The sequence below is a fragment of the Pleuronectes platessa genome, chromosome 6 (genome assembly GCF_947347685.1).
Source record: "Pleuronectes platessa chromosome 6, fPlePla1.1, whole genome shotgun sequence".
Taxonomy (NCBI): Eukaryota; Metazoa; Chordata; class Actinopteri; order Pleuronectiformes; family Pleuronectidae; genus Pleuronectes; species Pleuronectes platessa.
The window spans coordinates 12,375,931-12,397,201 of NC_070631.1; the positions used below are offsets into that span (position 1 = coordinate 12,375,931).

At 42.3% G+C, this 21,271-nt stretch overlaps 2 protein-coding genes across 2 annotated transcripts; both read right to left on the bottom strand.

Moving 5' to 3' along the window:
• Nucleotides 1-3,980: 3,980 nt before the first annotated feature.
• On the bottom strand, nucleotides 3,981-6,045 carry hoxc12a (homeobox C12a). The gene is made up of 2 exons (XM_053425301.1): nucleotides 5,454-6,045; nucleotides 3,981-4,219 (listed from the first exon to the last, which is right to left on the bottom strand). The coding sequence occupies exons 1-2, from the start codon at nucleotides 6,043-6,045 to the stop codon at nucleotides 3,981-3,983; spliced, it is 831 nt and encodes a 276-aa protein (XP_053281276.1).
• Nucleotides 6,046-14,088: 8,043 nt separating this feature from the next.
• hoxc13a (homeobox C13a) lies at nucleotides 14,089-17,306 on the bottom strand. Its single transcript, XM_053425232.1, has 2 exons — nucleotides 16,646-17,306; nucleotides 14,089-14,345 (listed from the first exon to the last, which is right to left on the bottom strand). Exons 1-2 carry the CDS (start codon nucleotides 17,304-17,306, stop codon nucleotides 14,089-14,091), a joined length of 918 nt encoding a protein of 305 aa, XP_053281207.1.
• Between the last annotated feature and the right edge of the window lie 3,965 nt (nucleotides 17,307-21,271).

Sequence of the window (21,271 nt, forward strand, 5' to 3'; positions counted from 1 at the left end):
CACAAACACAAGGCATTAGTTTATCTCCTCTCATGGTCAACAGCGCGTTTGATAGGCTAAAAAGATTGGAGTAGTTATGAATGATGTCCTGTGGAGGATCAAATTCAATACACACAATTTAAGATCTCCCCAGTATTATTTCATAGTCTTTGTTTTTCTCGCATATGGCAGAAAATACTTAGTGAACTTACTTGGTATATACTTCGCATCAGCCCTTGATACTAACGTGTTCACAGGCCTGTTTTTGTGTGTGCGTAAAATGGATACATATCCAAACATTACGCATGCATTTGTCTTATGATACGGATATAACAATTCAGACCCAGTTGCTACTATGACTGATACGCATGTTCACAATTCTGCGGAGAGATTCAGTCGAAATGTTTCTCCAACCTCATTTTAAACAAATGCGTAATTGTACATGGAGTGCTTTTTCCCGAAAACATAAAACCAGCGGGTCTCATTCATTTATATCAAGTCACACTCCGACTAGACGCGTATTGTATGCTCTAACAATTTTAACAGAATCTTTGGTTTGTTTAGAATATTTACACAGGTTATTTTGAAAGCCAGTATTTATAATCATGTCCGTTTTTATATCTGCAAACTTGCGCATTGTATTGCGATCGGATAGCAGCGCGGCCAGACGGCCCTTTGCCACATATACACAGCTTATTGCTCTTATATTATTCTTCACAATGTGTAGGTAACACACCAATAATTGTGCATCATGTAAACATTATATTGACGAATATATAGGAATGATGGTACAAGATATGATCAATCTAACCGGGGGAGTTGCGTCTTTGCAGTAGAAGAAAATGGCACAAATATGAGAGGCTGCAGAAACAGCATGCTGTATTAGACAGAGGAGAGTACTGCAGCAAGGTTTTCATACAACCACAGACATCACTGTCCAATGATAATAAAACTGATCCTCTAATTCATGATCTTAAGTGATCGTTAGTAAGATAGGATTGTGAGGAGCACAATTGAGTAAACGTCATCTTACATGTGTGTTTATATATATTGAGATCCTGGACAGGCTAACTCAGGAAGGCCTTTCATTGGGTCGGCTGCAGGAGTGGCCGTGCACAGTTCACTGAAAAGGCAACATGTGATCTCAACATGGAGACAGCACCACAGTTTCCAGTGAACACACATCACCTAACTGGAGACTGGAAGCTGCTGTGGACAGGACGCCCTGATGGTTGTTTAGTGAGCTGCTGAAGAAAAGCACTGCACGCCGCCCTGCATTGCTTTACACTTCTTTACCAGCAGGGAGAGTCCTTTGTATTTTAGACGTGCTTATTGTACACACATCTTTGTGGTTTGTAAAGATGTACGCTATTTGAGAAAAGCCCAATTCTATTCTGATGTGTGTGAGTATTCATAAACCCCAATCCCCTAATGCAAACCAGAGAGAGGGATGAACAGCCAGTCTGGGAGGTTTGACTATGGAGCACTGGGGTGTAACCCTATTACTGCTTTACAGAGCTATTGCGTGTTTAGCTGGGACGTTATAGGCCTGTAGCATACCAGTGACACTGATTAGGTCGAACTTCAAGGGAAACCACAAAAAAATGTAAAATAAAATCTTGTCTATAACTGATGTAGTCTGGTTGTTGTGTGGTGGCTGTATAAAGCGTCTCAGATTTCTCTCAAATAGGATTTATGTTCAGTGTAAGGTGGCTTTTAGAATATATCTGGCCGCCATTTTGCATGGAGCGCCCTAACACCTATAGTCCACCTTTATATCAGAGCGGCCTTAATATAACAAGACCAACCTGCGTGGGGTCCTGTTGCTTAGAGTTCACAGCACCCTGGAATTATGTGCCAACAAAACACCCTCTCAAATGCGACCAAATGTCCCATTAATGTTCAGATCTTGATTTCACTGCGGTGGACACGTGTACTTTTTAAACTGTGTCAGCCCGCAGGTCACATCCAATAAAAGAATCCCACCAGTCAGCCCTTAGAAAACCTGATTTTTAAAAGCGGGACACTCGGAGGAGCGACCCGGTGACAGACGGAGGTAACACCAATAAACACTTCAGTATTCTGTTTATTGAAGACCTTACGCATATACATTCATATCATTATTACTTTTACAAGACAATGTAGCAATCCTTACAAGCGCAAAGAAGGGAATGCAGTGAGGGACAAAATAAAGGAACGATAACAAACAGCTACTACAAACAGAGTTTCTTTAAATGACATGTATGGTAAAAGTTCTTGCATACCACTTCTTCTATGCACTCTTGGCAGTATGATATATTTAGGCCTACAGTTCCAACCCATACAACCACAAATAGGCTATGGAATGCAATATTGTACAAGACGACCAATAACATAACGCACCATTACATATTGATAAGGATCCCAAAATAGGATGCGAATAGTAACATGTGTAATTTGATTTTACAAAGTTATACACGAGTACAAGGTAAGGGAAGGGACGACATTGAGGACATTGCGCGGAGCAAGTACATTACGTAGGCCCAATAGGCCCTCCGTCCTTCCACTATTATAATATTAATAATGATAATAATAGCAATAATAATACTAATACATTCTTTATAGAGGTTTGTATCTGAAATGTTTAAGGGTTTTGTTCGCTTTTCATTTGTTCAGGGGGGGAAAGTATAAAAAAAAGTGGCCCGCAGAACACCACTTATAACTATTTCACATCAATAACATGCTGCAAATACTTTTCACTGCTATAGCTTACTCATTATACATGACAGATAATTGCATTCGTCCCGAATTAAGGGAGCACACGGTCAGGCCTATAATTAAGTGTTTTAAATCTTCTACATATTTATTTTCTTCGCACCAAGTTGCGGGAAATGTTCTTTTAGGCCTAAAAACGCTTTTTCCCCCTCGCCGCAGCTGCAGCGTTGGGCAGTTTCCTGGTTTAACCGAGCGGGGTCTAAAATATACTTAACACTGTTGAATATTTTCTTTATAGATCCATAGCGAGTTTATTGTAAAATATACTTTCCTTTTTTTTTTCACAATCGGGACGTGGGTCTTTTTAATAGCAGCTCAAAACCGTATTCAAACGGTGATCTCACTCGTGTAAAGAAATGCAACCCATGCAGGATTCTGGGATTGTTGTTGTGACACGTTGAGGGGCGATAAAAGCCGGAGAATCACCTTTAGAAACTTGTTAGCACATGAACAAAGTCATGGCAATTGTTATCCAATGTGCCCCTCATAAATAGATGGACAAAGATTACGTTGCGGTTTTGTTTTGTTGTTTTTTTGTCCTCCCACTCCTCACGCAGACTCCCAGACTTCCTGCCCGTGACCGTGAACGTGCCCCACGACGTGTGACGAAAACTATGGAGAGGGAATAAGGATGAAGCTCCTCTTGCACCAGTGCATGGTGCAAGATGAAGTTTGAAACAACTATGGGAGCGAGATTGTTCTTCATAAACCCTCAGAGATATTATTGCGCGGCTTGCGGCTCACACCAGGCTTCTCTGGCTTTCTGAATTCACTGTTATGTTTTTAGGCCTATTTGGAGATTTTAACCAAGTGGTCCCGCTGCCTCATTATTTGTATTTGACTAAAAAGGGAACTCAACAATTCTGTCATTGTGTGTTTATTCCCAAATCTGAGCAACACACATTTTGCATGGTTTGCATTTTGGGCGTAGACTAATCTCTTGCCAGAAAAACCAAGAGATGCTTCCTGCACAGTTCTCACAGCTTCTTTTGTGCGATAATACCAAACATGAGGAAAGTCTCATTGAGAATAGCTTTGAATGACCGATAGTGGCTTGTTTCTGGGCGTGTGTGTAAGCCCGCACCTTTAAGAGAAAATATATATATAGGCTATCAGAAAATGTGGTAGGAATTGCCTGCAATTGAAAAGATGGATAGATTGAGTGCATGCATTGAAAGAAGACCTAAGGGAGCGTAGAAGGTTTTGGGCTTTTTTTACTGCCTATCGATTCACCTTCTGCCGCATCTCTAAAAGTAGGCCAAAGCTTGCTCCCTCAGCATGAGTCTCTTCTTCTTCATCCTGCGGTTCTGGAACCAGATTTTGACTTGCTGGTCGCTGAGGTTCAGGCGGTCGGAGAGCTCCCTCCGCCGCTGCCTGGTGATGAACTCATTCAGCATGAATTCACCCTCGAGCTCGGCCAGTTGGAGTTTGGAATAGGGCTTGCGCTTCTTTCTGGTCCGAGTGTGCATCGGGTACCACGGGGCACCTGGAGGAGTGGGAGGAGGAAGGTCGGGTGGGGTAGGGCAGGGTTGAAGGGGGGGGGGGGGGGGGTATGCAGAGGGGGAGCAAACTACGGATTAGTCACCACAGTAGCAAAATCACGGTCACCTCCAAGGTTATGAGGAGCCTGCAGGGGCGTCACTTGTGGAGAGGAAAGCTTGGCCACTTGATTGAAGTGAATTTGGGATTCAATTTAGCGTTAGACCGGAGAGCAATCAGAAAATGATCTCTCCTGGTTCAAATGACATTATAGCGATACAACACGGAGTCTCTCCAGTTGCTGTAGGTCTGTAAATACAGAAAGTATTTCATTAAGCTAGAGGGGGATCTGCGTTTTGCAGAGGATCCCACATTCTGCTTGACATTAGGATTCATCAAACTGACGCCCATGGAAGCTGTCATTTCCTCCACACACAACCAAATTGGATTTGTTGTGGTCTCCCCCCCTCCCCCCTGGGCTGCCATGGACATATCTGATCTCAAATACAATTTCCCGGATGAACAGGGCCAGTCCAGGGTTTTTATAATTTTTTTCTTGCACATATTTCAATAGCAAGTGTTCATTATATATTTTTCCAGCCTCTTCTATAATAATACCACGAGCATACAGTGGTTTGTGTCACAGGAAGTTTTATTGTTGCTGTTAAAGTAGCATTAACGCGATAATTAAGCCGTGCTTACGAATACCCCTACTTATTTGCGAGTTTCAGAGCATATTAAATGACTGTTGAGTACACAGCGACAGATATTAATTCGGTTTACGAGTCACTAAAAAGAAAACTCTCCCTATTCGATGCAGTCAAGCAAAGCGGCTCACCCCCCCCTTTAAATCACTGCCCTAATTTGTGTATATACAAAGTGCAGCAATACATTCACCGATATCAACCATCGACAGATGCCCGTATCACAGGAGTCTTATCTAAGATATAGAAATGCAATGACATGGCTGACTGTTTATTCGAAAGATGGCATACGCTCTATGATAACTGTACACAGCCACATGGCGTGTGGAGTATTTTAGGGCAACCCCTAGTGGCGTTTGCACACCACGCAAGTACCCTGCAGGCTAATCTATAGGCTGCAAGCTGTGCATCAACACAAGCAGCTCTGCTGACTCCTTTTTACCGCGAGTGAAACATTTAGCTGCAGCTTTCTTATAAATAACATTCACATGCGCTCGAAAATCACAGTGGTAAAGAAAAAAAAACAACAGCACTAACCTCCGCCTGCGGCTATGTTGCTTGCATGGCTTCCCGGTGACACCAGGGTCTGTGTGTCGCTGGATGAAGGCTTGCTGCCCTCGTTGAGCAGAGAGGAGCTGGAGTCGGACTCCATTGACTGACAGGATGGCGGATCTTGCGTTAGCTGCTCGGTCCCGTAATCGTATTTGGAGAAGGCGGCTGTGTTGCCAATCCCACTGTGCATCCCGTGCTCGGATGTTAGGGATGATGTGTCTCTCGCCCTGTCCTCCCGTTTGAGGCTGCTGCTGCCACCTGAGCAGGTCTCCCTGCTCCCGCTGCCGTTGTTATAATAACATTTACCCTCTTCTGGTCTGCTGATTTCACACGACCGATTGAAAGATGGGTTAATAGACACGGGGCTGCTAAAGTAGGATTGAGAGTATCCATTGCACGGCTCCGAAGGATTCCACGGGAGGGAGCAAACATTGTCCCTTCTCGGGTAGGAGAGAGACGGTAGCCCCGCCAGTTGTCCCCCTGAGGCTCTAAAATTCGGAAAGTAAAAGGTGTCTCCAGTGTGGATGTTAACCAAAGGTCCCACAAACCCTGGATTAAGGAGATTATGCTCGCCCATTTCCGCGGGCCCGACCAACAGCTTCTAGTTTATTGCAATCTGACATTTAACATAGTTAAACCTGGAGGGGCGCCTGATTGGTCCACCTCAAACCACGTGCTCAGGCCAATTTCTGCTACACATGGTACCACCCACTCGGTCCCTCTCTGACAAAACAAAACAAAACATTAACTCCTGTATTACAGGTTTATACGCTTTTTAAAAATATTATAAACCTTTTTATTAAAAATGGAGAATCTTGTGTTTTTCGTGCTGGGTCCAGCAGGAGCCCAGGCTGCTTCTCCGCTCCCCTCTCCTGGAACTGTCCATGGTCTCGTTTAATATCTTTATAAGCTGGCAAAAGTTTTTTAAATACCAATTCTTATGAAAACTTTTTTTTTTCTCGAAGGATCATGGGGCCACAAATGATAACTTGTTTTCCAGCAAATTATGGTTGAATCCCACGTCACATAAAGCTGTGATGTCCCAATTTTACAAGCTTGTTTTAAGAAAAGACTGATGCTCATTGCCGCACTCTCCTCATATTTACAGTAACGGGGTCAGCAGGTTGAAGCCACTGGCTCTGTAAAAAGAGGACGGGTATTCTACAAGGTTACTTTAAGAGGGTATATTTCACCTAATATTCTCGAGTACACCTCACATGAGCAACTTTAACAGATACCTCCAATAAACGTTCGCAGCCAAACTCTGGTGGGATTGTTATACCTCTCGCAATTCTTTTATATGGATTTTACAAGATATCAGAGGGCACTTAACTGATTCATCCGGCCGAGAGTCTCTCTGCTTTATATCACACTAATTAGTTGATTTGTAGACGCGCTTCTGAAGACCCTGAACAAATATATATGTCAGAGTGCGGCCATCCCCTGTTCTCGCAAATAGAGGCCTTGCTCCAAAAACCAGAGACAGGAAGACAAAATGCAACTTCTCCAAGACTCCGCCACAGCGAAAAAGTTAATATCATAATATGCAGAAGACTCGGGCACGCTGCCAACAGCTGGCGCAAGAATTTCTAATGTGGTCTCTGCTCATCAAAACTGGCAAACCATCATCCTCATAGTCTTATGACTGACCTATACTTTTTGCATTCCTCTCCCGGGTTCACAAGCTACACTCCCTAATTGAAAAAATACATCTCGCAGGACTTTCCAAGGGGTTTATAGCTGCTCTACAGTATAATCAGCGAGGCAACAATTTTGCAAATCCCCCCTTTCCCCCTTTATAAAATTTCCTAATTTACCGCTATCCACTCCAGGCTACGTATAAGGAGGACAAAAATCAATTTATGGATCTGAAAAAGTTGCCATAACTCAGCAGAGGCGAGCTGCTAGTGTCTCAAATTATGGCTCTTAAAAAAAAGTACATCAAGGACAAATTGTTTGACTCAGCAATGACACGGAATTGGAACAAGGTAAAATATAAAAATATAAAAACAATATATAAATACATAAACACCCAGGGACACGTGCACGGACGTCGCCGTCAATCTACTCAAGTTCAGACAGACTCACGTTGAACTTGATATTGAACTCAAATACTCAGTTTAAATAAATGGAAGGAGGTGAAATTTATATAAATAAAATTTGATAAACATATAATAGTCTCTCAGGCTGAAGCAGCTGAAAGTGAAGGCAGCCCAGGGCTTATAAAATAATGTGGATACGTTCTGAACTGCCTCTCTGATTTAAAATCATCACCCTGAAAACAAAACAGCTGATTAACTGATAAATCTATAGAACAGAATAAAAAGACTGATTTCATGAATTGACAGCTAGTATCAAGGAGGGACACAGGATCAGTGCAGCTCGTTACATGCGTGCTGAATGGCGTTAGTTGTGTGCCACAAAATTGCCGATGAAGTGTTATGTGAGAACATGAGCATTCATTTAAACATTGGTTTGGGAACAGTTTGCCAGTCAGACGATATTTGATCGCAGCGTCCGTCACTCGTCGCCGTATATCCTATTTAACCCAAAGGCTGCAGGCCTCGCTCTCGCCTTAAATAGAAAGAAGAGATATCATATGTGTGCACCGGAGAGGCTCTCAGGGATCCGCTGCAGCCTCATCCTGTTCCCTGGACCCAGTGCCTCTCCTTTCACTGCACATTCTCGCATCTCGTTAGTCAGCCCCCGCAATGCAACGCTGCGTCAGCCCGGTGCAGCGTGATATCATGTGCCCCCGGTGTGATTGGGAGAACTGGGGTGTCTGTGGTGTCGCTTCACGGCTTTTCGTGTTATTCTAACAGTTACCGTGAGCGTGGTGTGAGTAACGTGCAGGCTTCTTTACCTCAGGGAGGGGGGGAAAGAGGCCATGTGTTGCGCCTCCTTGCCTCGTCTCTCTCTCCACGCCTCCGATCCCACTGCTCGCACACAGATCCGCATTTCACATTCACACAACCGCTCGTCTGTTCAGTGCATCTTTCACCCGGCGATGATGTCATGTGTAGGCTTCGGGCCTTGTGCTCTCATTCAGTAAAAGAAGAGGAAACAAATGAAAATCTGCAGTTGAAAAAAGGTAGTTTGCAAAGCGAGCACATAGCACTGTCAAGGTCACTGCCTAGTACACTGTCTGCTCGATATTGAAATGACCCTCCTGGAATCCACTGGTCCTGTCCAGACAGGGTAATAGACCAAACAAAGGGCTTTTCTTTTCTTCCCCTTTCTCTCTTTGATTCTCTGCGGGCAGGTTGCCACAGTTATAGCCCTGTGCAGCCCCTCTTAAAGCTTCCTTCATGGAAAACAAACCACCAAGGGAAACCTAAAGAACCCACAGAAGTGGCAGCGTTTAAGGTGAAACGTTAGGCTGATCTCTGTTTACAACAGCACATGATATTTAATGCGGGCGCGTGTCACGAATAACACCAGGAGATCAAATATGAATTGTTTACTTCAAAAGATTACGATAATCGACATCTATCTGGAAATAATAATAGTTAAACAATTGTATTTATACATAAAACGTATAATATACATTTATAGTCGGTCAATCTGAGTAAGTTGTGTGTATGTATGCAAATAAAACCTCGCAAACTGGCGCGTAGGCCTTTAGAAAAGCCTTTGCGTCACGGATACTACGATTTGAACTTGACCGTCACGTTGGATAAAGTTATGATGTAATAAGTCATGATTGGATAAGGGGCGGAAAAGCAATTGTTCAAATTGTAAAATATCAAATTGAACTTTTAGACAATTCTTTTAATTTAAATTATGAAGTGAACAACTTTTTTATGTGTGTGTGTGTGTGTGTGTGTGTGTGTGTGTGTGTGTGTGTGTGTGTGAGAGAGAGAGAGTGTGTGTGTGTGAGAGAGAGAGATACAGAAATACTAAAATAAAGTGTTCATGCACTGTGAATGTCTGTATTATTCATATTTAACAAATTATAACATTTCCTAAACCACCACACCAGACACATATCGTCAGTCAGTTTGAATTCATTCCCAAAACGCTTTCACATGCACGTTATAACAGTGCGACGTTCCTAGTAACAGTGTTTTTAAATGTGTTGAAAATCTTCGTAAAGCCACACATATATAAATAAATGTCGATACAAAAATTAAACAATAGATATTTCCAAATAAATAAAAACAACTGAACACAGAAGCTCTTTTTGTGTCTGTGGTCTTTGCCTGTACCGATGCGTCCCTTTTCAGATTTGTCTAATATATTCAAACAGAAACATTAAATAAAGTAAATACTTTCATTATATTCATATACAAATTTATGTAAACAGGAATCCCATTACGAAACGGATTAAAAAGACAACAGGGCAGATGTGGCTTTAGCTGAGACATCTGTATTCTGCTGCACCGTCCACTACAATCAGGCCCTCGTCTTTTACACTTTAAAAACTTTGTTTGCACCATAATGACATCGAAGCACAACTTCACATTTCATAAATATGATCTCGAGCTGTACGATGAGTCAACACTGAGTTAATCGTCACCGTAAGAACACAAAATGAGCTGAAGTGATAGGAGCTGCCCAAAATGCAGGCAGCTGCAGCACTTCCTGATATTTTCCCCTGGTCACCACCAGAGGTTATCAGCCCCCTGTCTGATGGCTCTGGATAACAGCGGCCTGCAGCTTACACGCCCTCCAAACACACACACACACACACCATAAACCAAACACAACTTTGTCGTCGTTCTAGTTTCTCAAGGTAAAAACCCGGAGCTGAGCAGGAGTTAAAGTGAAAAACTTGAAGTTATAGCAGATTTTTTGTATTTGTTTGTTAGAAAGTATCTTGTGTGGCTTTCTGAGTTTATTCTGCTTCGTCTTTTCTTTCGCCAGAGTGAATGTTAATCTCGGGAGTCTGTTTGATTACTGTAGATGACAAGTTGAGTAAGTAAAAAATTAACTTTCAGGAAGATATGTCTATTGCACTGGTCTGGATACGGAATATGCTTTCAAATTCTATTTCTCATTTGTGCGTAAAAACTATTTGAGTTTGCGCACTTGAATAATTCCTTATGCATCCACTTGAATGTATTGTGTTTTATTCTTTCTTCAAATCAAATATTTGTGTAAATTAAAAATCTAAATAAATGTACAAACGTTTGAATTATCTGCAAATCATTACATGTTGTTGGATGAGATTATTTCTGGTATGCGTTAGATTTCTGCCCAATTAATATGCTGCTGGATAAATTAAACATTAAAGCACCTGTTAGAATGTTTATAAATATCAGGAGTTAAAATATAAATATTTAAAATAGCCCTGTTTTTAAACTTTATCATTGTTTCGCTTCTTTCACACAGAGGAAAATAATATTTCTAATACATGAAGTACAAACTCGCCCGTCACTGCAGATCATTCATCATATTTCAAATTACCTTTCACTGCTGAATGTTTAGTCTTCAACCGAATATACGAGTAAAAGTCATAAAGTAAAGTCCAAGCAGGCCTGCTGCCACAGTAGGAAGAAAACGGCCCCTACCTTTAATCGTTATATTGTGGCCGACGTCGTGTTATTATTTCCTCTCGCTGTGTAGACAGAATGGCTGCTTGCTGCGGATAACTGGTGTTGGTGTGAGACGTCAAAAAGTCCTACCTGTCCTTCGTGGTCAATAACGCCACCTCATGATGATGAGTGCATGAGACCATTGGTGCTTCCAGGGGGCATCGCCCAGAACTACTGCATTTCAAATAACTTCTGCAAAACAAACAGAACAGAAAAGAATAGAGCCCAAATGTGAAGGCAAAGTTTAGAGCGATGGTCAGAAACGCAGGTCAGAGGATATCGCTACACTTCCCGTTTTTTATGTATTTATGGCACGTCATTAAGTCCGGCTGTCTAGACAGGGAAATAACACCTTGTTTGCCCACAAACAAACCGCCGGCATCGGTGTCCAGCCCCCTATTTATTATTCACAATCTGCTGTGATGTCAAGGTCAAAGTGACTGCATAGTCATGGTCAAGGGTAAATCTGGAGACCCAGAACTTTCCTGCAGGATCGAAAACCCAGGAACCAGACAAACAAAAACCTGAAGTCCAGCGGCTTGGATTATAATCAGCAGCGCTGCTTCACAGAAGATCGGAGGAAGTTGGAAAAAGTGACACAGTGCTTCCAACGATCTGTCTACACACAAGTTTAAAAAATAACAACTCGCTCAACATTATTATAAGTAGAATCTCAGAATAATATTTCTTGAGAAAGTTGCAACATTTGAATTATTATTGGCAGATTTTCAGGCCTCAGCCGTAAATTATTTTGACTACAGAAAAATTACGCACCAGAGACAATTTACTTTTATTTACATCTGACTTGAAGAATCCTGCGTAAAATGTATTCTCGTCTTAAGCAGAATAAAAGGAAACATACTATAGGTTCCACGACTCTTGGGGAAAACGCGTGGCTAAATATGTATTCTCTAAATTATTATTTTCCTAACTGGGACTGAAGTATTCCAACTTTAGAGGCACTGGGAACTGTATATATCTATATATACGCCCGTATGAAAGAAAACCTTCCGCATCCACACAAACTATGTGAGGAAACACGTTTGTGAGGAAAACTACACGCACTTGACTAATATTTGCTGAGCACTGATATTACGCGTAGCAAATGTGAGCGCATGTTTATTCATTGTTGTGTGTATATGTTGACGGAATTACAAGTTCATATAGGCGACAGAAATAGGTGCCGCCTCAAGTTCAGTGCAAACCTCACCTGTACTGTTTTATTCTTCTTACACACTCAAACAGTGTCCACAACATTTAAGTAACGCGCGTGTCTTCAGGACGCATCACCGCAAAACATGCGTTCACCCAAGTTCGGTCTTTTCCTTTTTAATTCACTCATGTACTGTACAAACCTTCACAGAGCACGATCCGACCAAATGCTTCAAATCCACTGGACTGTGTGGTGGAAGGAAATGAATTGATCACATTCTCGCAGGGTGCGGCTTTTTTATTTGTTTATCAGACAACAACAAATTTGTTCTTAGTGAAAGTAGGACAGACAACAATTTGTGGTAACCGAGGACATATTTGTGAGGCGAGGCTCTCATCCCCTGATTCACTTTCAGACTCTTTGCTTATGAGGAGTCTGCCAGTTGAACTTGTGCCAAAGTGACAGGTAAAACAGCTTTGGCATCAACTTTGATTAAGAAATGCGGAAGTTGGGAGGGGTGGATGCATTTGGACACGATGAGCGTCTCTTCCACACACGCAAACCTGTGTTTTCTACAAATCAGACCCCGGAAAGCCTGATTCGCTCTATAGCGGAAATAGGAATAAATCCAAATATCATGATTCATGTTTTCAAATGTCAGAAAATTATGATCACTGTGTCACCACTTGTTGCCATTAACAAGGCCTCAGGATTATATGAATATGTCCTCATCAAGTCCTGTGCGACATCAAACCTGCACTCGTTCATCCGCTGCTGAGGTTATGGTTGTAGATATGGCGTCAGGCTGAGAAGGCCTAATAACACCGGTGTAATTTGAGACGACAGGAGAGTGCTGCAAGCAGAACGGTGGATTGAATATTCGAGCATTTTCATAATCATTATTTATTTATGAAACACGTTACCAGGACGCAATTCAACAGCACAATACAGGTCACATACTGCACGCAAGTAGAAATTACAGGCTTCGTACAAGGCGTGTGATCAGCTCCAAAGCTACGCTAACAAAGACAGAACAGAAATACAAAATAAAAAATAAACGATTGTGCATTTATGTGTAATACTCACTGACTTTTAATGGTTTACAATCATTCCAGTTGCATGACAGAATCCTTCACTGATATAAAGGAGAAAAACACTGGTCATGGGATATTCCAGTTTACAGCTCTGCCATACTAGATAATATGAATTAAATAATAAAGGCATTGCACTATACAGATTACACAACATAGCAGTCTCTGTGCTACCCCAGGCTTTAAAAGAATGAAATCCCACACAGAGGAACAGAACCTTTTGAAATTCGGGAAAGAATGAACAGAGTAAAATCATCGTCTCTCTCGAAGTCCTCTCTGTGAGCTTGTTCTTCGTTTGTTGAGGTTGTTCTTTTTTTTTTTTTTTTAAGTCGCAAGTTCAACGTGTCATGACGCCACGAAACTGTTCTTGTCCACTCGGCGATAGTCATTCTAAAAATGACACCAAAAAGGAGCCAGGTCCTGTTCGTCAATTCGCCAGTTGCAAGTCTCAGAAATGTCATCAGTCCTTTTCGGAGATTAAGGTTTGAAAGAAACCAAAAAAGGAAGAGAAAAGAAAAACACCCAATACTTGTCTTTGAAATACAGATATTTTAAATATTATATATTTATATATGTACATTCATATAAAACAAACGTGAAGTGAAATTTTCAATATTTTCACAGTTTTTAGAGCATCATCTCTAGGTTGAAAACGGGGGCTGGTGTGGGGGGGCATGGTGGCGTGGTCGATGGAGACGATGGAATATAAATTACCAACAAAAAACAACCCCACTCGGCCAAAAAACTGTTCTTCAGCCACGACTTTTCGACGCAGGAGGTAAAACGATGACGTGGTGCTGTGGAAGGTACGAGTTGCAGTTGGGACGTCGCGGGCCTCATCAAGTGGTGTGCATGTGATTGCTCTTGGATTTACTGACGAACTTCTTCTCCTTGACTCGCCGGTTCTGGAACCAGATGGTGACCTGGCGCTCCGAGAGGTTGGTGCCGGCCGAGATGCGCCTTCTCTTGTCTTTGGTGATGAATTTGCTGGCTGCATACTCCTTCTCCAGCTCCTTCAGCTGGAGCTTGGTGTATGGGACCCGCTTCTTCCGCCCACGACGGTAGCTGCTGACCTCGGGCTGCAGAGGAACCACATCTGCGGGAGAACAGGAAAAATGGACAGAGAGATATTAAGATTTTGCTCCAAAAAAAGCATCGCAGTGTTCCACGTCATGCAAAAAGCGGGGATGCAGCTGGGATTAGTCTTTACGTGTCAAAACTCACTGTTACGTTTAAATACTTTATTACACATAAAATAAAATTATATAATTTTCAATGTGGAACCCGCCTATTTCGTGTATTATATGTGTGTGTGCAGGGGTTGGGTGTGGGTGGAGCATCCGGGGGTACACTGAACGGTGCTGTCGCTGCAGTCAGGATCTCAGGTGTAGTGCACCTGACTTATATGAACGCAGAAATAAAAAATGTGAGAGCACTAATGTAAAATATAACAACACGGGGATGGAACGTCGTTTCTTCAGCCCCTGCAGAACTTTACATTGTTTCCAATGGCCACTGATTTTTTTTTTTTTCTTCAGCCTGTTTGTCAATATTTAATCAGCTGGTTGCTATATCTGATAAACCATACAACAAATCTTGTTTATGGCATATCGGATCAATCATTGGTAGATACCTTTAATTAGATTGTGGGGTAAAATACAAGTATAAAATACAATAAGTCTCAATGTGGAGGCGGTCACTCTGCCCCAGCGCCTGGAAAACAGAAACAAGAGCCTGGAAACTAAACTGACTGCAAGTGAGAAGATTAAACTTAGAATAATCAGGACTTTGACATGTCCAAATAAAACTTGACCATTTCACACATATTGGAATTAAGAGCTAATTTTTTTCTCCACTGGGGTTCGTTATGAATCGTTTTAAAAGTCACCAAAAAAACAACTTTTGGCAGGGGATACTTATTTGTTCGGGGGAAGCAAAGTTGTGGGATTGCACCCTTCTGCCAAGACTGGAGCTGAGTGCAGAGCAGCCAATGGGAAACATGACAGGACAAGTAAGGCAATACCTTTAGAAATAGTGGCAAGCTGTGAGACAAGAAGCTTTTCACCCCTGTGTAATTTTACAGTCAGAGTTTGGGAATATTTCTCCAGAGATCATTTGCATATAATGTTGTGGTTTCTCGATTCAGGCCCATGGATATTCAAACGTTACCTTCATCACATCCCCGGTGTTGTTGTATCTCCCACAGTGTGTGGTGAGGCCGAGGGGAGCCGCGAGTGGCTTCTATTCGTTCTGTCATTTTTTATTTTAGGGCAAATCTCTTGTTTGTGTGTGTTCGCGCGTCACACTGTGGATGTTAGTGAGGTGAGAGAGGGAATATGGACATTGCGCGCTCGTGTTTTTGCGCATGTGTGCGCGCGCATTTGACTGCGTGCCCGTGCTTGCGTGGCTTGCTCTCGTGTATTTCCAATGTAAAGGTGGAGGTTGGAAGGGAGAGGGGAGGGGGGGTCGTGTGTGGGCAGTTCAGGCTGGGTCTGACAACATCCAGATCGGAAATTAAAAATACTTTGAGATTTCACAAACATAATAAACCCCTTGTGGTAAAAGACGCAATCCAGTAAACACTCTGTAAACTGCATACTGGCCGGACCCCTCTCCATTATCAGATATCATGCATGCTGTGTGCTGGTAAATAAAGTAAAGGGGGATCCTGGATATGCAGTGTATCGATAAATTAGTGTGATATTACGCAGAGTATATGTGCATGTATGTGTGTATATGTGCATATGCATGGTAAATGTATCCGGACGTGTGCAAAAGACTGTGGACACAGCACAGTAACAGTAAGCTAGCCTAGACACTATATTGTCATCCAGAGGGCAAAGGTTTGCACTGGTGTCCCTCTCTATCCTCCCTGACTCAAACGCAACATATGACTGAGGAATAAAAAAAAAACTGCAAATAACTTCAGACAGAAAATGCTCATTTTCTCTAACTTTGAATAACCTTTAAAATTTCACAGTTGTTAAAAAAACAGCTCCTCAATTTGGATTATTCCTCGTTTTTACGCACACTTCTAAGAAAATGCTGATTATTTGTTTAAATACAAACTGACGAGTGTGAGAGGCCCCAGGGAAGACACACTGTCCATAAAGGACATTAGATAAGTGGTAGCATGGGGACTGACAGTTGCATGTTTATTCAGCACATTGTGTGTTTCCCTGGACTTCTTGGTAAGTTGACACTGGCACTTTAACACAATAAAATTCACATGCTAAGCAAAAACATCTGAGGAAAATAAACTTATATGACTACATTTAAATAGTTTTAATAACGTGGTGACACACGGTGGCTATCAAAACACTACCAGACTAACATCTGGATTTAAGCCGGTTAGAGCCCCCTTAAAAAAGAGAAGTGGTCTTTTTTTCTCCTTACCTGGGAAAGGTGATTTCCAGAGATGGGCTGACTGTGTTTGCTCTTTGGAGCAGTACACCTGCCCATCCCAGCCATTGGAGAGAGCCCAGTGCTGGTAGCCCTCCATGGGGATCAGGGCGTCGTGCCGCGGCTCGGGGTGGCTGATACCAGGCACCACCGACACGTCGAGATATCCAGGGACAGCCTGATACGAGCTGGCGAAACTCGGGTAGAAGGCAAACTCCTTCGCCCTGCTGGACAGTTCCTCCGTGGGCAGCGCTGTGCTGGGCTCGGCGTATTTCTCTGCGGGGTGGTACGAGCAGGGCTTCTGCTGCAAGTTCACGTTGTGCGAGTGAGACAATCTGCAGCCGTAATACGGGTTTCCAAAAGGGTAGCCGTAGCTCAGAGAGGCGCCGGAGGACGACTGCGGAGCGGGACACTGTCGGCCGGCGTCCGGAGAGGAAATATCCGAGTAGACGGAGCCCTGGTGGGTCCCGATGGTGCCAGAGTGTCGTCCCAGCGCGGGGTGCGACATCAGGTCCCTGCAGTGGGTCGCAGGGCAATTACCGCTTAGTCCCTCCATTGTTTGGCTTTTATTCTGGCTGTTTTCATTCGGGCTTTTTTCATAAACGTACATCAAGGTGTCCGCCCAGCGTGGATGCAGAACCAGCGAAGTCGTCATATCAGGGGCTGCCGATGCTTTTTAAAAGTCGACTACTCCAAGACGGACACCTCATTTCCAACTACATTTTACACCGGGCGCATGCGCACACCGGGCCCTCGTGTGTCCACTTCATTAGGAATCTGGCACGTGATACGATAACGAGTCCTATGAGATTGGGCTTGTGAGTTGGGGCAGAGCAGCCCTTTAAAGACCCACTGCCCCTGCATGTCACCGTCTCTTCCTGCAGAATATCGAGTCTTATCATTGGTTTAGATCGCACAGACCCGCACTCTTAAAGGGATACTCTCAAACGAAAACAACCTGTGAAATTTGGCCGACTCGAGACCAGCAGAGAATATAATCGCATATGATACATGACACACTTTGTGCATGGAAAATAAAAAGAACATTATCTCATTTAAATCCTCTAAACTCGCTTCTAAAGGGTCTGGAGCGCCTCTTTTGTGTGTGACTTGCTTGTTGGGAGCAATATGTATGAGTTGTTTGCTTGATTATTAAAAGTAATAATAAACAAAAAGGGTGAATTAAACTGCAATCCCTGGTCCGTAGTTAAATTAATCTCCATCATGAAACACAGCTCAACGAGAATATACAGTTGCCAAAGAAAGTACGCGTATACAAACCGTCCAATCTTATTTAGACTCCTTTTTCTTTTTTAAGGAAGCATTTACTTCAAAGCCGAATATAACTTCTACTGGGTCACATATCAAATCATGTCGTGGTGAGATTCTTTCACCCAAACCTGGTTGTGGAGAATTTTCCAGAAAAACATTATACTAATAATTATCACGAGAGTAAAGTTGGTAACTATGGAACCTAATTGTAGCAGATTATCGCCAAACTTTTTGGCAGGATGTGATTGTTTTTTATTTGATCAGGCAGGTTAGAAAAGATCATTTGATAAAGGGAGTGTATGTGTGTGTCTGTGTGTGTGTGTGTGTGTGTGTGTGTGTGTGTGTGTGTGTGTGTGTGTGTGTGTGTGTGTGTGTGTGTGTGTTTGCAGAAGTGGGACTTTTAGAATAAGCCAAGTTGAATATCGCTGCAGAAGAACAGCCACAGGACGAGGTTGAAAGACATTTGCAGGTAAGTCACCGTCCTTGCAAGTTAAATTTCCCAACATAGTCTATGTTAAATTTGAACATACAACCAGAATTGCCTACTTTATATTTTTTATACAACACACACACACACACCTTCCGCAGTATGTTTGGTCAGAGATATGCTCCGTCTTAATATTCTGTGTTAGGCCCAAAATGCTTTTTTAAGCGATAAATGACAATAAAAGTGAGCATTAGACGACTCCATGTGATGTCACGTTTCACTATGAGCTGTCCATTCATACTATACAAGTGGATGATGACGGTTGCAGGCGAAAATAAGAACAAGGGTCCGCTGTATGCAGGCTGCAGAGCTGCGGCTATTTATTATGCAGCATTGTAGAAATGCGGACCTTTTCCCCCTCAGGAGCTCTTGCTCCACTATTTATTCACGTCCTCTTCAAATTTGAAGGACAGGACACTGACTCAAAAGCTTTTTCCAAAAATCCAAAGCGTCTTTTTTAGCTCATTCAGGCCTCACAAGCACAGCTTCTGCCGAAACCGTCCGTTCCTCTCCTCTGAAGAACTTTAAAAAAAAGACAAATACACCTCCGGGTCAATATTTAAAACTGTATTTTTGTTTGATATATCACCGACGGGATTGGCCCCACAAAGTGTCTTCAAACCAGGCTTTCTGTGATGCCTGTCCCATGAGTCACTCATAAAGCAGGATACAAGCTGCCCCACGAAGGGTGCCTAGTTTATCAACATTTCTTGCACCGCTGAGCTGCCTCGGGAATTATCAGGCCACCGTCGTGCATTTGTGCTCTAAAGGAAGCCGGACCCCTTGTCCCTTCCCCTTCGGACAGAGACTATAGTTCTTTTGTCTCAAGTAAATTACAACTACGAAGGGCTCACCCAAATGGCAGCTGCACGGAAGTCCAAGGTCAAGGTAAAAAAAACGCAGACAAACAGGGTCGTAATCAGAGTCTAGACAGACAAGAATGAACTTCACACTAGAGTATGCATGCAAACTAGCTGTTATTTGGAGATCCCTACTCTAACATATCTGCTGTGTGTTTGTGGAGAGGCAGAAGAATCCAAACAGGCCTTATTCCTTGTGTTTTATTTCAAGGATCAGGCATTTGACGGCTTTTTGCGCCACAGGACGCCGACTCATTCCAAACTAACATATTTTCCATTAAAGCTCAGGCATCCAGAGATGAGGCAATTTTTTGGGGTTGTGATTTACAAATCGGTGTGTTATTATAAGTTCGCTGCATTTTGTGTAAACTTCGCCCGAATTCCACAGTATATCCAAATATACGCAGACTAGACGTAATTGGAATACACACGGATGATGAGGCGTTAGAGAAATGAGCTGCGAGGATTCAGAGATAAAAACTGAAGTTGTTAAATAAAAAATAAAAAAGATGTGAATAAGTTAGATTTCATGTCGCATTAATATTAGATCACACATTAGGCCTGACTGTGGTTTTCTCCAAATGTGAGGCGTAAAACTGATTGATTCAGGGAAAAGGAAAATTGCGTAATAAAATGGCATCTTAAATATTGTATCACATCCAAAAATAAAAGTATTTTCTCTTCAGAACTTTTGCTAAAATGTATTAAACAGTTATGGCGGAAGCAAATGCACGATTAGATCTAATTTAAAAGCTCCTCGTGCCTTTCTTTACTTAAGCAAAATGCGCAAAGTCCTGCGACATCAGCAACTCACTTTAAAACCACAAGCATGCGACGGTACTTCAGCCTTTGCACCACGCCCTGTCAAAAAAATAATAAGAGTACAATCCAAAAGATGTCCAACATTAATAGTTAACTTTTGTTGTTATTATTTTTCAGTGACGCAGGACAGGTTGTAGACAGGTGGATTATTAAAGGATGAAATTAGCCGTTGCACATTTTACGCATATTCCAGTTTCACAATGCCTAAGTCCTATCTGCCTTTATATTTAATGTGATCAAACTACCAAATCAATGTGATATTTGTAATTCAATTAATTAATAATCAATATAGCCTTCGACATTTAAACCTGTAAACTGAATACAGCTAACCCATATACTACCCAAAGGTATTTCAAGTAGAAAAGAAATGGACATATTTGATACAGTTGGTTTATGTATATTTGTAAATCTTAAATTAATTATGTGGCAGTTCCTAGTAAGCTAATACTGAGCTTACACAATTATTAAACCAAATAAATGTCCTAAGTAGGCTAAATGCAAAAACTATAACTAGGGACGCAATGAAAACAGCAGTTTGTCATCACAGACAAAAAGTGTTTTTACATTAACAAAAAATAAACCGTCACTTTTTACGCATTCTTGTTTTAAGTCTCGTGTTGGGAATCTGTTGTTTTTATTCTGCGGACAACTTCCGGTGCAAAGCAACAGTAACGGGGTATTTTTTGTAATTTCAATTATTTCCCCAATTTAATTAAACGTTTTTTAAGAGGCGTAACACAATCTGCATGTGAGTACGTGTGAAATATGAATTCACCACGGCCGTTTCACTCGTTTCAGACCGTTTACAGAAAACAACTCTCAGTATCTTTGACAAGCAGCCATGATGTGCTGCTGTAAATATCTTGACAACCAGACATGTCCCTCCAGACAGGCCCTGTCTGACGGAGAGAGCCCGTCTGATGCGGATGTTTGTGGGGGAGGGGAAAACCTCCATCCCTCCACAGACGCTACCTACCTGCGGCTTTCACTCTCAGGAACTGACTTCATGTGCACGTGACTGAGCCAATGGATCGCAGTCAAGCAGAATATGCCCTTATATGTACGTACACATTGTGTGTGTATATACAGCGTGTTGCATTAGCCGATTAGTTCCTGCAGAATAACACAATCGTAAAGTGCACTACTCTGATTCTCCCATCTCTTACTTAAAGACTGACG

What these genes read in the sequence shown, in the direction of transcription:
- hoxc12a (XM_053425301.1), bottom strand. Translation starts at nt 6,045, where the DNA reads ATGGGCGAGCATAATCTCCTTAATCCAGGGTTTGTGGGACCTTTGGTT. An exon ending in CAACATAGCCGCAGGCGGAG is followed by an intron (nt 4,220 to 5,453) that starts GTTAGTGCTGTT and finishes CCACTCCTCCAG; the next exon opens with GTGCCCCGTGGTACCCGATG.
- hoxc13a (XM_053425232.1), bottom strand. Translation starts at nt 17,306, where the DNA reads ATGACGACTTCGCTGGTTCTGCATCCACGCTGGGCGGACACCTTGATG. An exon ending in CTGGAAATCACCTTTCCCAG is followed by an intron (nt 14,346 to 16,645) that starts GTAAGGAGAAAA and finishes GTTCTCCCGCAG; the next exon opens with ATGTGGTTCCTCTGCAGCCC.